The following is a 16,904-nucleotide window of genomic DNA, read 5'->3' on the forward strand; positions in this document are numbered from 1 at the left end:
TTATATATATATATTTCTATCAAACTTTGTAAAATTTCACTCAATATTTATTATCGTTAGTATTTACAAATTTCGAAATTTAAATTCTAACTTATGAATGTATTATTTTCAAAGAGATAAAAGAGTACATATTCTCTAAGAAAGAGCAAAAAAAAAAAAAAGTGTGTGTGATGTTAAAAGCCCCAACTAGGATATTAATAAATTTTCGACATATCCTTTTCATGACTTTGATTGGTACCAAAATCAAGTTGGCTTATAAATTGGTCCCTCAATATTCACACTCTCTACGTACCTCGTACGTGATAGAAACTACAATAACTAGAAATATATTGATAATCTCACGATTTAATTTGAAAAAAATAAATTATATCTAAATTTTTATATTTTTACATAATGAAGGATGGAGATGGAGAGACTGTTAATGAAAAAATATCTGCTTAAGATAATGTAACGACCTGTTTAATCGTTTTGAGCAGCAGATTTTATTTCTGGAAAAACAGGCTGAGGCGACGAACCCAACGACGGACCGTCATGGGCACGACGGACCGTCGCAGGGTCTCGTTTCAAAACACTTAGAAAATCTGAAATTGGGTACTGAAAATCGACTCTCTGAACTTTGTGACGGAATGGCAGGACGGACCGTCACAGGTGTGACGGACCGTCACAGACTCTTTAGAGAAATTGAGTCTCTGAACTATGCGACGGACAGCAGGACGGACCGTCGCAGGCGCGACGGCCCGTCACAGTTTGCGTAATCCCAGTTGGAGTCGGATTTCTGGTCAAGCTTTAAGGGACGTTTTTGACTATTCTTGCCTTAATTATAAAGTTCGTGGGTTTATATTAATAACTCAAATTCTTGGGGGTTAAAAGAGGTAACCCTAAGTTAATTAGTGGGGTATTATTGCCATCTTTTATTCTTAATTATATACTAATTAGGGTAAAAGAAAGAGGGTTTGAATAAGAAAATAGAGAGAACAAGGAGAGAGAGAGATTGATCGATCAAGAGGCAGAGGGAATATCAAAGCTTGGGAAATTGCTTGTTGATTCCAATTCTTCGGTGGAGGTAGGTTATGGTTTTCATGCTTTCATAGTAAACTCTTAATAGAGAATGATATGTATTGGTAGTATTGTAAACCCTACTATATGCTTAATTGTATGTTTGCATGAATATGATTATGTGATTGTGATAAGATAACATGATGAAAATATTGAATCCCAAATCTTGAAAAGAAACTTTAATATACATTATTAATGATGATGCCTTGGTATAGAAGAAGGCTTAATGAATTAAAGTAATGGGATTGATGATGCCTTGGTATAGAAGAAGGCTTGATGAATTAAAGTAATGGGATTGATGATGCCTTGGAATAGAGAAGGCTTGATGATTTACAGAAAGATATTAGTGGATCGGAGTGTCACGTTCCGACACATAGTATTAGTGGATCGGAGTGTCACGTACCGACACATGTAGGGGATCGGAGTGTCACGTTCCGACACATGTAGGGGATCGGAGTGTCACGTACCGACACATGTAGGGGATCGGAGTGTCACATTCCGACACATGTAGGGGATCGGAGTGTCACGTTCCGACACATGTAGGGGATCGGAGTGTCACGTACCGACACATGTAGGGGATCGGAGTGTCACGTTTCGACACATGTAGGGGATCAGAGTGTCACGTTCCGACACATGTAGGGGATCGGAGTGTCACGTTCCGACACATGTAGGGGATCGGAGTGTCACGTATCGACACATGTAGGGAATCAGAGTGTCACGTTCCGACACATAGAATTAGGGGATCGGAGTGTCACGTACCGACACATAGTAGTAGGGGATCGGAGTGTCACGTACCGACACAAGAAGAAGAAAGATAATGAATCTTGAAAGATGATAATATACTCAACTTAATATACTTAATTCCCAAATGAGTATGGTGTTGAGGCTTGAGCCCTCATGGATGAACTTGATGGTACTTATTGATGATTATAATACTTGTTGTTGCTACATGTTGAGTTTTATAGTTGATTTACGATAATATTGATATATACTGTTCCCTATTTTGAGTTGGCCGATGATATCTACTCAGTACCCGTGGTTTGTACTGACCCCTACTTTTATGTTTTCTTCTTGTTATTTGTGGAGTGCAGCAAACGTTCCGTCATCTTCAACTCAGCAGTGATTCTAGCCAGTCTTCGTCATACCGGATATTCAGGGTGAGCTAATGCTTCTAGCTTGGACTGGATCTTCTTCTTCAAGTCTTGATGCCTTGAACTTCCGGCATGGACTAGCTTCTTATGTATTTTTAGCTTTTAGAATACTCTTAGTTTAGTCATTTGATCGTAGATGTTCTTGTGATGACGACTTCCAGGTTTTGGGAATAATAGATGTTGAATATTGATAGTTATTGAATTGGTTTTTATTAATGAGTTTAAGTCTTCCGCATTACTTTCTGTTGTTATTACATTGAAATGTTAAGGTTTAGATTGGTTGGTTCGCTCACATAGGAGGGTAAGTGTGGGTGCCAATCGCGGCCCGGATTTGGGTCGTGACAGATAATGCGTATCAAAGTATGTAAATGTTAGAAACTGAGTCTTTATTGTTAGGGTTTATCGTGAATTTCCTTTCTTAATATGATTCTACACCATAATTTTGTTTTATTAAAAAAAATATTTTGATGAAAAGTACTATGTGAATCTAGATTTCTTAAAATTTTATGAATAGAAAAGATTTCTTCTCATAAAAACATAATAACAAATATAATGTAGTCATTTACACTTTGTTTGGATCATTATTACTCATTGTTTCATAATGCATTGTATTGTATTGTACTCTATTGTACTGTATTGTATGGTATATACAATGTTTGGTTAGATTATATTGTTTGTTATTGTTTAGTGGTATTTAAATTGTTTGGTTTGATTACGTACTGGTATTGTAATTTATAAATTTACTTAAATATCATTAATTATTCTAGGGTAGGAGGTTTGACTAGATTTAAATAATTAAGGTAAAGGGTAAAATAGTATCTTGAAATATTATGTAAAGATATAATTGAAAAAAAAAATTAAGTAACCAAATTGATTGTTCCATAAAATATGGGTTTCTATTGTTACGTGTAATACAATACAATACAATACAATACATTTTAAGTAGGAATCAAAACAAACATTGTAGATATAGTAACGATACAATACAAAATAATGGATAACAACGATTCAAACATAGTGTTAAAGTATGACTAATAAATACATAAGAAAAATGTATTAATAATATTTCTTAAGTGGCCCTTCAGCGCCAATGTGAGACAACTTACTTTCAATTATTTCAAGAGTCATTTGATTCGTGAAATTACGGATTATAATTGAATATTGATAAAATTGTTAGGTTATTATATTTCATGTTTAGAGTATGTTTGGTATGAAGAAAACTAAACACAGAACAATAAGCGATAATTTATTTATCTATTTATTTGTGTTCGATATGCAAGTAAAAATATTTATGTATAATTTAAACATATTCTACGAAAGTGAGAGTAGAAGTTAGAATGGTGGGAATGGACTATGGAGGCTCTAGGGACGAAGGTTGAGATGAAGATTAGATGTGTTAAAGGTAAATAACACGATTAAATTAGAATGTCACTTGTAGAATGTTCTTTCCTATTTGCGCTTAAAATATCACTTTTCTTTCTTCTTTTTTTTTCTAAAAAAAACTCTATAAAAAATATTTTACGGATCGAAATAAAGTTATAATTTATAATGTCTTTTGAAGGTGAAAATTAAAAAGATATCTAGAAAGCTATAATTTGATAGTGATGTTTGCACTTTTCCTTTTTCTTTTGTTCAATAAAAAAAGTGATACTTCAAGATTTTTCTTTTTCATTATTCTTGATATAAGGTTTACAATATTGTACGTTTCGTTTTTTAGAAGAGTTACAATAAAAAAAGTTCAAAAAGTTCTAGAAAGAAGGTCTTCTTTTTTTTTTCCAACAATACACGCATAAATATTTCAGAAACTGATATTATGCACTGTCACAATTTGTGAACTATCATGAAAAGAAAATATATAAAAAAGTTATTTATTGTGATAAATATAAATTAATGATCGATATAAAATATAAAATAAAATATGGGCCTAAATTTTGACCCAGGGAATGTAAACTAAAGACCCAGTCCATGCCCATATGGGCCTTTATTTAGTGGGCCTGGATTGAGGAAGGCGCTTATTATCGGAAAAATACGAAGAACATTAATCTATTTTATTTTAAGAATTATTCTTAAGGTTTGAAATAATAAAATTTGAACTCAGCAAATCATTTTTCGAGTTTGAAAATTTTCATACTTAGATTATGAAAGTTAGACTTTATGAATCATTTACTTGTTGAAGCTCTTTGAGCTTCAGTATGGCGTATTAATATCGTTTTTTTTAGTTATAGATATTTTTGTTCAAATTTAAACTCCATTATACAAATATATTCAAAAAAAGAGATCAGGAAACAAAGTGATAAGAATTGCGCTCACACCTTTACGTAATAAAAGACATTCACTAATATTATTAGACTATAATTTTCTGTATCGCGTGATTAATTTTAAACTATCGCATATCAATTATTTAAAAATAAGGTCTAACTTCTAAATAGAAAAAAAAAACAGTAAAGTTGCTATTTGTATAAAATGACACACCTTCATATGAATTTTGAAAAATAAATCCCACCTAATATGCTCTTATTAACATAAGTTCTATATGAGGGATTTCCTAAAATAAGGTTAAAAATAATTTTTTTTTTCTATTAAAAGCACCAAATCATGCACTTCCACTTTTTTCCACAATTATTATTACCTCTGAGTAAAGATTTGCTTTTAAATAGAAAAAATTTTCCACACACACACACAATATATATATATATATATATGGATTTTAAAACCAATTTTCCAACAAACTACACATATATTTTTTTTGTGCTGAAATAATTTTTTTAAAAAAAATGAGTTCCAAAAAGAAGAAAGAAGAAGAAAATGTTGAAGTTGTTTTTCTTATAAACATGAATTGTGTCTGCAAGAATTGTTTCAAAAAAATTGCTAAATGCACTCAAAAATTGGAAGGTATATTATCAACACATATGATTTTTGAATTTCTTCATATATATTATTCTTAATTATTTCTATATTAATTGCTTGGTATATTTTACTTTTGTCGAGTTCACGTTTTTTTTTATGTTCAAACGCCTATTAAAACATTTTTTTGTTTGTTTGTTATATTGTAAAAAGGTATAAAGTCTATGGAAATAGAAAATATTGGAGTGAAATACAAAGTAACAGTGATTAGCAAAGTGGAATCATTGAAACTTCAACAGAAAATTGAGAAGAAATTGAAGAAAAAAGTGGAAATAATTTCTCCAAAATCAAAAGAAAATAAAGAAAAAGAGATTCCCAAAAAAACAACACTGGAAATTAATTTGGGATGTGATAAATGTGTGGAAAAAATGCAAAACATAGTGACCAAAACAAAAGGTAAATTTTTTTATTTATTTATTTTACTGAAATTCTCTCATGTTTAAAATTTCCCCCTTTTTTCATTTAATTTTTTTGATAGAATTTTTCTATTATTCCTTTTTCCTTAATAATATGAGAAAGGTTTCAAGGAATATTCAAAGGTATTGTATTAAACTTTTCACTCCAATTTTCCAAGTTTGCAAAATTAGGCTAAACCAGATTTTCAAGTATATATTTTTCCTCATAAAATTTCAATATTTTTTTTCAGATAAAATTTCGAATATTAACTTTTTTTAACTTAACTTTAAATATTATTTCTTCTTTTTTTAAATATTATTAAATTTATATCGAAACACCTACTAATTGTGTCGAACCTATTTAAACTTCCCCGTTTTCATTTAATTTCTTTATTGAATTTTTATGAAAGACTTAAAAAAAAAAAATCTTATGATATTAAAAGGTATTCAAGTAACATTTTTATGATATATACTTTTCCTCATAAAAAAAAAATCAAATAAAATTCTGAATACTAAATCCCCACATTTTCATTTAATTTCTTTGATTGAATTTTTCTAATAGAATTAAATTTTTTTCTTATGATATTAAAAGGGTTTCAAGGAATATTCATTGATAGGCCAAAGAACTTGGTGATGGTGAGTGGATCAATTAATACTGAATATTTGGTGAAAAAATTGAAAAAGAAGCTGAAAAAATCAGTCAAAATTGTGAAGCAAGAGAAATATGAAGATGATTTGAAGCCAATTTGGTTTCCAAATTATTATAATTATTGGCCAGAAAGTGATCAATTTGTTCATGATGAAGCTAAGTACTGCACAATTATGTGATATAATTGTTGGTGTTTAAGAAGGGAAACAAAAATATATAGCAATGATTTGGGATTTAATTTAAGTTTAATCTGTCTTTGTTTATATAATATTCAAAATTCAATATACCTTTGAATTTTATTAAAGTTATCCTATAGAAGAATTTGATATTTTATATAATAAGAAACGTATATTTGTTTCCTAGTATAGTATTTTTTCTTTTACTCATCATATTATTTGATGTTTTTCGTGTATTTCTTTTTTCATACTTAGTTTTGATATATTTTAGTTGAACTATTTTAAAGATAAAACTTTATACACACCATTTTCGTTTTGTAAAGTTATATATACAACTTTAACACGAAGCGAAACAAATGGTGTGTAATTTTGACATATTTCACAATATCGGAGCCGCGTAGGTTGTATTCAGTATCGAGGGAAATCAAATATTCTAAAAAATAATTTTTACGTATTATGTTATTAATAATTTTGTTAGATCAATACGCATGTACAAGTCTAGCTTTAAAACAAACACTTTCTGAATCTTATAGATCCAAAGGGATTTCTCTAAAAAAAAAAAATACATATCAGAACAAACAGTTCGCCAATTTATGAACAAAAGGCTAGCAAATTTAATTTTATAATTAACCCTAAATTCAAAATAATAAGTACAACACAAATTTTAAAGATAGTTCGCTTAATAATATAATAATTTGTATTGTAATTAACAAGTTATTTATTGGACATTTATGACCCTAAGAAAAATAGTTGAAAGGAAATTTGCATACAAATAAACTCCCGCCAAAAGTTCAAACAGAGAGTTTATAAAGTGCAACGAGAATTGAACCAAATCCCATAGCGGAAGAAGAAAAAAAAAAAGTTATACACGAAATGGAAGGAGAAGATGAAAAAGGCGGCAAAAATGTTACTGCAATTCTCCAAATTGACATGCATTGTTCTTGTGAAGGTTGCTCTGAAAAAGTTTTCAAATGCGTTCACGATTTGCATGGTAACGAATCTGATGATTTTTGAATTGATGAATTTTTGCTTTCTGTTTTGATTTGATTTTGCTTTTTGAAATTTTTGGAGAGAAGATCTGAATTCGTGGATGAAGATAGAGGAAAATGGAGCGGTATACAAGGTGACGATGACAGGGAAATTCGATCCGTCGAAACTCCAGCAGAAAATGGAGAGGAAATTGAAGAAGATCGTAAAAATCATTTCACCTAAACTGGATATTGAGGAAACTGAGATCCAAAAGAAGTATAAATGCAATGAGGTAATGATACGCTACACACCGGAACTGAAATCTCTACTCTGTTTTCCGGCGAAATTTTACACCCTCCGTATTGTAGTCAAATGCGGAAAGCATTGTTTACTGTTTCTCTCGTGAATTGAATCGATTCGGAGCTGGTTTTGTACATCGTAACTGTTAATATTGTCGATTGATTCTCAATTTCTTCATATTTTCTCACTTTGCTCAAATTTCTGAACAGGCTTCAGTTACTAGTAGTACTCTGTTCCCGGTGAATTTTAGCCCAATATGGAAAGCATTATATCTGTTTCGCTAGTGAATTGAATCGGAGCTTGTTTTGTACTATCTCAACTGTTTACGTTGTTCATCGATTCTCAATTTGTTCATATTTTCCTCATTTTCTCAATTTCCGAGCAGACTATTGCTGTGTTTAAACTTCCTCTGAACTGCGACGCATGCAACGAGAAGATTCACAAAATTATCACTCGAACAAGAGGTAGCATTTTGTTAAACGTGTTTATCGTGTATGTTGTAGAAGTTGAAGATTCAATCAGAGATTTGATGATAAAAATGGCTCTAATGCAGGATGTAGGAATGTGAAAATGCATTGGGAAAAGAATTTGGTGACGGTAACTGGGACAATTGATGTGAAATCCTTGGCCGAATCTCTGAGATATCACCTGAGGAAAGACGTTGAAATTTTGTCGGTGAATAACGGCGGCAGCGGAGGAGGCGGCATTTACTCGCCGGGCTTTGAATGCGTCAACCGGCGATCAACAACTACATGCAGATCGGTGACCGGAGATTATCTTTATCCCGCAACGGAGGCATTCAGTGATGAGAATCCAAATGCTTGCACTGTTCTGTGAACAATTTTGGTAAGTGTGTAGAAACTTCTAGTAGTACTAGTATAATTGTTCCATATTTGCAAATGCTCAAATGATTAATTACTTAGTTTAGCAAAATTAATGCACTAATATGCTTAGAATTAGAACTAATGTGGGATTTTTTGTTGATATTTCACATGTGGATCATATTAGAGTGAATTTAATACATAAATGATCAAAATATTTTTTTTAGAAAAACAAATTTTTTAAAAATAAAAAAAGATTTTCTTAATCAAAAGTAACAAAAATAAGTTATATAAGTAATATTGCAAGATATCTCTTTTCAACTCATTTACGAATTCACGACCCACTACACTCCCTTGACCATCCTAACTCTGTCACCCCTTAACCACCTTATCTCATACGTATAGTGTTTTGCTGGATTATATACGAATGATTTTGATATAATATTTTTTACTTACTTATCGAACACCAGAAAATAAGTGTGAAACTTGTTCATTTTCCAACAAAAGATTTTCTAGGTAAATACTTTTCCATGGGAAATATTTTCCTTTGTATCAAACATTTAAGAATCGATTTAAATTGATTTATTTTTAAGTATTTTAAATAAAAAATATAAAAATCCTACTTATGTCTTTGACTTATAAGCCCAAAAATATACCATCCTAACAGGCTATAGTCTATCAGTATGTTTTTTGTTGTTGCTGTTATCATCAAAAGGCCCATGATCATGTATCAATTCTTATACATATCTGTATATCTAAAAATTCATGCCAATGAACACTCATTGAATAGAGACAATAATAAATATCCCACATATACGTATAATATAACTATAAAATATAATTATAGGTGTTCGTTCACCATACATACATAAATACATATAATATACATTTTACATATCATTCGTATACAATTCAAAAACATTTACGATTGGATTCAATTCTGTTCACTTACAATTGATAGCTTAACATATACTTATACATACATCCAACCTTTGTTTTGAAAATCATATGCATACATATGTAGTAAAAATAAATGTTGTATTCCCGCAATTTCTATTAGTATTAGATATTGTGTTTGGATACGTTATATAATTCTTCGAAAAGCCCATTCTCTAAAATTGCCCAAAACAACAAATATGAACCACATCTTGTAGAGGCCCAATAATAATAGTAATTACTAATATTCTCCTTCCCATATATAGTTTTTTTTTTTTCTTCTCTTCGTGATTTAGTGAGATTTTCTAAGAGTTTAAAGTAATTTGTATAAGATAAATTACTTTTAGTGATTTTCATGATTTTTGATAAAGCTAAATAGCTTTCTATTACCAAAAAATAAAGATATAACAGCTTATAGCCTTAGAGGAACAAACTTAAAGTTGGGTAACCAATCATGAAGTTAACCTCTTTTTTTTTCCCTAAAAAAACATATCCAACTCAAATGACTTATATACATTTCTATGAAATTGCAAGTATTGAACTTCTATGAATCTTATTTACATTTCAAACTTCCAAATACTTTTCGTTGGACTATGATATATTGTCCATTATAACAAATTTTATTTAGATATTCGAACTGTGATTTGTTTCAATTGAACATTACAACAAAGTATTTCTTTGAGACACTTTTAATTCAAATTTAAAAATTATCTTTTTTTACTATATATTCTCAAACGTTTATTATGTATTCACATAAAGTATTACACTTCCTTTAATTATAAATATTAGTATCAATTGGAGCAAACATGATATTTTATGGCTTATTGAGACTAGTGATGTGTAATTAAATAATGTGCATATTTTCATTAGTCAACTTATTTACGTAATAAGTATTAGAAAATTCACGTAACATCTTTTTCAAAATTTCAGCCAGAAAGATTTAACAGAAACATTTTATAATGTGTTTAAATATTTAATCGAAAATTGTAATAATTTAAATATTTAAGTGAAATTTACAAATAAATTTTAAGAGTTTATATTGGAAAATTTTCTCAACACACACATAAGGCCCCCCTCGAGTCCCCCCTTGGATTCCAAATGCTTTTCAAAGAAATTAACAGGAAAGCCTCTTTTTTGTCTTTTCACGTTATTTATTCATCCCCTTTTCTTCTTATTCTCATTCCCTTTTAAATAGGTTTGGTAGAGATTAATAATGTAAAAATTAACGATATAAAGATTATTTTTTATTAAATATTTAGCTTGATAAATAACATTTTGGTACATAGTGTATATTTAAATTTTATTTTGCATTTTAAGCCGATAAAATAACTTTACTATTATAAGAGTTAGTTTGATGTTTTAACATTTTAATTTGCGAATACTACTAATCTTTGAATTCTTATGCCACCTCCTACTCCATAAATAATATTATATTTTATTCATATAAAGAATAAATAAATAGTTTATAATGTACCAAACGGCTCCTACAAATAACTACACACACACTTTCATATGAGAAGAAAACAATATGTTTCATAGGAAACTGACTTTTTTGTTTTATTCACTTTTTTAAAAATAATAATTTTCCTTGATGCTTCTCCTTGTCTCTTTCCTTGGGCTTCAAGTTCTAGGTAAAATTACATACACCTTCCAACTCAATTATTAGTTGATTTTGGTCCTTCACAGTGTTTGGGTTAAACTAGTTTGATATATGTAATTCCATAACATTATCAACAATCATGGAGTGGTGTATATGAAGTAACATCACAAATTTAGTTTATACATATAAATTAAGTAGCGGAATGAATATAGTTGTGGTGCTACAACCTTTCTCCTTTGGATGAGCATATTGTGGTGAGCACTGGGTAAACCTTCAGTGTGTAATAGCCTACAAACCATACAAGAGATGTAAATCGTACTAGGCAAGTCTTATGTGACAGGCTCACATTGAGGAGGGATCGATCCCAGGTCATCAGTGTAGATAACCACCCTCCAAACCAACTTAATCATCCCTAAGGACTATTTCACCTTTAATACGTTAATTAGAGATTTTAAATTTAAGCTTTGGATTAAAAAAAAATCTTATTAAGAGCGCCACCGTCAAATATGTGAGCAAAGAGCGATCTCAGTATACTCTGGGCTCGAAGCATTGGGTGAGGAAAAAAAAGCAGTGGAATAAATAATAGTTATGAATTATGATGTGTCCATCAACATCCGAAAAGAATCTAAAAGTGCTTATCTTAATTAGTTAAAATTTAAATATACTTAATGGAATGTCAAAAATAATAGAATTAACATTTACTCCCAATTATTGAGAGATCAAAATTGCTTTTAGCACAAAAAGAAAAAAGAAAATCATTGTTCACTTTATAGCTAGCATTCTCTTTTTCCCTTTAATTTCCTTTTGACACACACATTTTGTGGAACTAAGTCAATGCATTAAGAAAAAGACTTCGTAATTCCTCTTGAAAGATCAAGAAAGAATAACGAAGCACCCAAAATAAAAATAAAATAAAGAACAAAGAAAATTTTTCAAACTAAAAGGAGGTGTAACATTTCAAGATTGCTATCCCAACAAAAAAAATTCTACAATCTTAATCCATAGTCTTTACGTAAAGATATAAATCACATTAGACAAACTCCATACAAAGAATTCATATGAAAAGATAATAGGTAGGGTATCATCATCATCGAAATGAGATTCAATCGCTATCTTCCTTGTGGGATTTTTCTACGATACCAACTCAGTAATTTTTACGGATAAGTTTATACTATTGAAAATGTAACAACTTTAAAGGTGGACTTTTAAGAAATGACTTTGGTAAGCCATTACTTTACAGCTATACATACATATACACAAAAAGTACAAAAAAGTAATAAAACCCTAAAAAGGCCCAAAAGGCCAAAAAAGACTAATCTCACCGGCCCACATAAAGTACACTTACTTCCCTTATCAGACCCGAAGTTTCCTACTTATTACCCAAAGCCCAATTGTCCTAAAAGCACATAAACTTTCATTTTAGTCTTATTTATAGGAAAAATTACACAATTTATTAATAAATTAATATCTTAATATAAAGGCACATGAATTTTCTTTAGTTTTTTTAGAAATAAGTGTGAGAACATATTTCATTCTTAACTTATTTTCTTTACAAGATAATTACTAATTAGTAAAAATCATGAGAGTTTAGGACCTTCATATAGTTTCAATAATATATTTGACAATTTCACCTAAACTATGTTGGATTGTTTATATGGAAATTATAAGAAAATTTAACTACGAGAATAATACATATAAAACTAATAATTAATTTGCTATCACAAATTAAATCCAACTTATATACTTTAATTATTTTTTTTAAAAAAAAGCATGGTCAATGTTCTATTCAAGTTCTAAATTTTAAGAAGACCATTGAAACAATAATTTAAAGTTCCAATATTTTGTTTTAAAAAAATTTGAAAATTGAAATTATGATCGTGAATAGTATATCATGTTTTGAAAGTAAATGAAATTTCTTGATAAATTTAACGACGATAAATATGTATAAAGCCCATTTTTTTCCCTCCATGCATAGAGTTAGTAGTATCATGATAACATAACATGCATGTATACTTACGACATGATGACATCTCACACATTCCCATGACAGCTCACTATACCACACGGTCCACTCTCCACTTCTCTCGCACATACACATATACACACAACTACCCTTCTTCCTCCCCCCACCCCCCACCCCAAACACACTGCGATATAAATATTCTCACTACCCTTCACATTTTTCTACTCTGTTCTCAAATTTCATTTTCTACTTTCTAGAGTCTTCTTAGAATATCATCATTCATAATGGGTGAGGTAAGTACAAAAATGGTGATTCTAATGGCGTTTTTTGTTTTCCGGTGACTGATTTTGTTGATATTGTGTTTTTTTTGTTGTTGTTGATTTGCAGAAGAAGAGTAAGAAGAATGAAGGAGGAGAGAAGAAGAGTAACAGTGGAGAAGTAGTGCAGAAGAAGGAAGGAGGAGAGAAGAAGAACGATGGAAACTTAACTGTGGTTTTGAAATCGGATTTTCATTGTGAAGGTTGTGTTACTAAAGTTGTTAAAGCGATTAAAAGCGTTGGAGGTATTACTATTATGGCGTATTCCTTTGAATATTTTTATAGGAATATCTGTAAATTGTTGTTGTTGTTGTTGTTCTATTTGGTAGTGCTTTTGTTTCCATGTTTCTGCATTTTGAGTTAATTGAACTAAAATGTGTTGTGCTATTTTTGTTGTTCTTCTATTTGGTAGTGTGCTTTGGTTCAATATTTCTGCATTTTTCTTCAATTGAACGGAAATTTGACATGTTATTGTTGTTGTTCTTCTATTTGATAGGGCTTTGTTTCAATGCTTCTGCATTTTGCTTGAATTGAATGAAAATTTGACATGTTATTGTTGTTATTCTTCTTCTATCCGCTAGTGATTTGTTTCAATGTTTCTGCATTTTGCTTTAATTGTACTAAAATTGATATGTTAATTGTTGTTTTTCTTCTTCTTTTTGGTAGTGATTTGTTTTAGTGTTTCTGCATTTTGCTTTAATTGAACAAAATTTGGCATGTTATTGTTGTTCTTTTGTTTGCCAGTGCCGTGTTTTCAATGTTTCTGCATTTTTGCTTTAATTGAACAAAAAATTGACAGTTGTGAATATTAATTGCTTGTTCTTCTTCTGTGTTGAAGTGTACTGTGTACTCTCTGAGTCAAAAGCTAATGGCGAATGAGCCTCCGCCTGCGTTTTTTTGCATATTCCAAGTTCTCTTATACATAATTATACCTTACTCTCTGAAAAGGTGTGGAGAAAGTTACGTGCGATGCCGATTCGAAAAAGTTGACGGTTATCGGAAAAGTCGATCCGGTGATGTTAAAAGAGAAAGTTGAACAGAAAACACACAAAAATGTTGAACTTGTCTCGCCGGTACCAAAAAAGGACGGCAAAGGAAAAGGAGGCGGCGGTGGAGACTCCGCCGGCGGTGCAGGAGAAGAGAAGAAGAAGCAGAACAAGGAAAAGGACTCAAAGGAGAACAAAGGAGGAGAAGACAAAAAGACCAAAGAGAAAGAGGTACTGCAAAAACTACTGACAAATTGTCGCGTCGTCGTTTTGCTCATCGTTATCATTCTGCTTCATTACTAATCCATTGTTATTCTGATCCCTTTTTGTCCTTACTTACGCACCTGGCGCATTTTAGCGTTTTCTGGTGTTTCATTCATCATTCAATTGTTCTTTTCAAATTCCCAGTATTATACAAAACAATAGAATTTCTTCTGTTTCATTTGTCCCCGGAATAATCGGTAAAATCATGTGCGCCAAAATATCACATGCGTATTTTAGCAGTTTGTTCCCTGTATTGGCGCATCAGTTAACTGTTCATTTGTAAAATTTTGAATTTTCAAATAATTACGTGATTCTTACGTTTATCAGTTACGGCGATGATTAGTGAAAACTGACAATTACTGAATATTCAGATCTTTTATTATTCATTTAATTCATTGTTAATCATTTTTTTGAATTTCTCAACAGCCTCCAATCACCACAGCCGTGCTGAAGGTTCATCTCCATTGTCAAGGATGTGTACAGAAAATCTCTAAAATTGTCACCAAATGCAAAGGTAAGATTTGAAACTTTTTTTTTCCCTCGTTATTGTTTCTTGTACTTCCGTTACTTCTTTCATTGATATGTAGCGGTGCGATTGTGCAGGATATAAGGAAATGAAAATAGACAAGCAGAAGGATTTGGTGACAGTTACAGGGTCGATGAACACGAAAGAGCTGGTGGAGCTGTTGAAGAAACATTTGAAGAAGGAAGTTGAAATAGTGCCGCAGAAGAAGGAAGGCGGCGGAGATAATAACAAGAAAGAGAAAGGCGGAGATAATAATAAGAAAGAGAAAGGCGGTGATGGTGGTGGTGGTGAAAACGGAAAAGGTGGCAATGGTGGTGGTAAAGGGAAGGGAAAAGGCGGTGAAGGGAAGGTGAAGGATGAGGTAGGTGGCGGCGGCGGTGACGGTGACGGAGGTTTTGGTGGTGGTGAGATGATTATGAATAGTAATGTAGGTAATGGTATGCAGATGATGCAGCAGCAAGTTCAATTTGGATATCCATACCCGTATATGTACGGGCCGGTTTATCCAGCTGAACAGTTTCAGAACCCGTACCCGGTATCAGTTCATGCCCCTCAGCTCTTTAGTGATGAGAACCCAAATGCTTGCAGTATTATGTGATGATAATCATGAGATTGGAGAAAAAAATAATCAGAACTCTTTTTGCTAATTTTAGAGAAAATCAAAAAGCTAAAAACTTGTAGATAAAGAGAAGAGGGCCTGGTGATAATTATTAAGTAGTACTAGTATTAATCATAAATATGTATGTAATTAGCTTCTAAAAATGGGTCAAAATGTTCTAAAATTAGATAATGATTATTAGTAGTAACTCTTTTAAGATGGCCTTTCCACTACTAGTTATGGCTTAGTTATGAATCTCTGTTGTTTCAAATTTTTGTATGTCATTATTTAGTGAAGCCAAATATCTTGAATTTGAAGTCGGGTGCATTCTATATATTACACAGATAAGAGTATGATTTGTATATATTCTAACGGTACATGTCTTAGGTATAAAGGCAAATCTGTTAAAACAAGGAGTAGTGCATATACTTTTATCACTTTGTGAATAATGATGCAATTGAAAAAAGTTAAGTACTCATTGTTTAGTCAGAATATTCTTTGTATGATTAGGTCAAGGAATGACTAAATTTGTAGGGTTAATAAAATCTTAAAATGTGATTCAATTATTCCTACACAAGTGAGATGACTAAAGTTGAAGTGGTAGAAAAATTATTTAAATTATTTTTGAAAGAAAAAGTTTTACTAGTTTTTTATTTGCTTTCTTATTGTATTCACTGCTCATAATGACAAAGACATAGGTCTAATCTAATAATAACTGCTGCCGCATTATTTTAGTGTATGATAAATAAAATAAATTAAGTTGGTATTTAATGGGATTCTTTAATTGACCAAATTGAGTATTAGTAGTAGTAAATAATTAAGAAAATCAAGCATGAGTTTTTGCCCAACGTATACGGCGCAAAAGAAAACCAAAAAATAAATATATAGGTGCAATAACAAAGAGCTTTAAATATATTCCTAACCACTTTTAAAAATTTTCAATAGATACTTTAATTATAATCTTTTTAAATTATAATGTATTGTTCGACTAATACTATTTGCTGAGATTATCGTGCCTAATAATGTGCGATGGAAAACATACAAATACAATAAAATTACTCTTTATTGTGTATTTGAATATTTAATCGAAATAAAATTTAAAATTACTATTTATTAATAATAAATGATCATTTAAGTGTAGTCTTTAACTTTAATTAATAGTAATGTTGCAAGTAATTGCGAAAATCAAGTGTAGGTTTTTTGCCGCATTGTCTACGGCGCAAAAAGAGTGAAACAATAATAATAATAATAATGAATAAAAGAGTGAAACAATAATAATAATAATAATAATAA

The 16,904-nt window shown here is 30.7% G+C and overlaps 2 protein-coding genes and 1 long non-coding RNA gene across 3 annotated transcripts; all 3 read left to right on the top strand.

Annotated features, from left to right (window-relative positions):
• Positions 1 to 4,937: 4,937 nt before the first annotated feature.
• LOC104644776 (uncharacterized) lies at positions 4,938 to 6,509 on the top strand. Its single transcript, XR_011212529.1, has 3 exons — positions 4,938 to 5,099; positions 5,265 to 5,507; positions 6,099 to 6,509. It is a non-coding gene; the product is annotated as an uncharacterized lncRNA (long non-coding RNA).
• Positions 6,510 to 6,794: 285 nt separating this feature from the next.
• On the top strand, positions 6,795 to 9,611 carry LOC101248547 (heavy metal-associated isoprenylated plant protein 3-like). The gene is made up of 4 exons (XM_026028285.2): positions 6,795 to 7,322; positions 7,408 to 7,592; positions 7,986 to 8,064; positions 8,154 to 9,611. Exons 1-4 carry the CDS (start codon positions 7,205 to 7,207, stop codon positions 8,435 to 8,437), a joined length of 666 nt encoding a protein of 221 aa, XP_025884070.1. The 5' UTR covers positions 6,795 to 7,204; the 3' UTR covers positions 8,438 to 9,611.
• A 3,389-nt stretch (positions 9,612 to 13,000) lies between these two features.
• Positions 13,001 to 15,928, top strand: LOC101249986 (heavy metal-associated isoprenylated plant protein3-like). The gene is made up of 5 exons (XM_004251060.4): positions 13,001 to 13,213; positions 13,308 to 13,482; positions 14,186 to 14,454; positions 14,914 to 15,001; positions 15,091 to 15,928. The coding sequence occupies exons 1-5, from the start codon at positions 13,205 to 13,207 to the stop codon at positions 15,609 to 15,611; spliced, it is 1,062 nt and encodes a 353-aa protein (XP_004251108.1). The 5' UTR covers positions 13,001 to 13,204; the 3' UTR covers positions 15,612 to 15,928.
• The last annotated feature ends 976 nt before the right edge of the window (positions 15,929 to 16,904 follow it).

This window comes from Solanum lycopersicum, chromosome 11 (genome assembly GCF_036512215.1).
Source record: "Solanum lycopersicum chromosome 11, SLM_r2.1".
NCBI lineage: Eukaryota > Viridiplantae > Streptophyta > Magnoliopsida > Solanales > Solanaceae > Solanum > Solanum lycopersicum.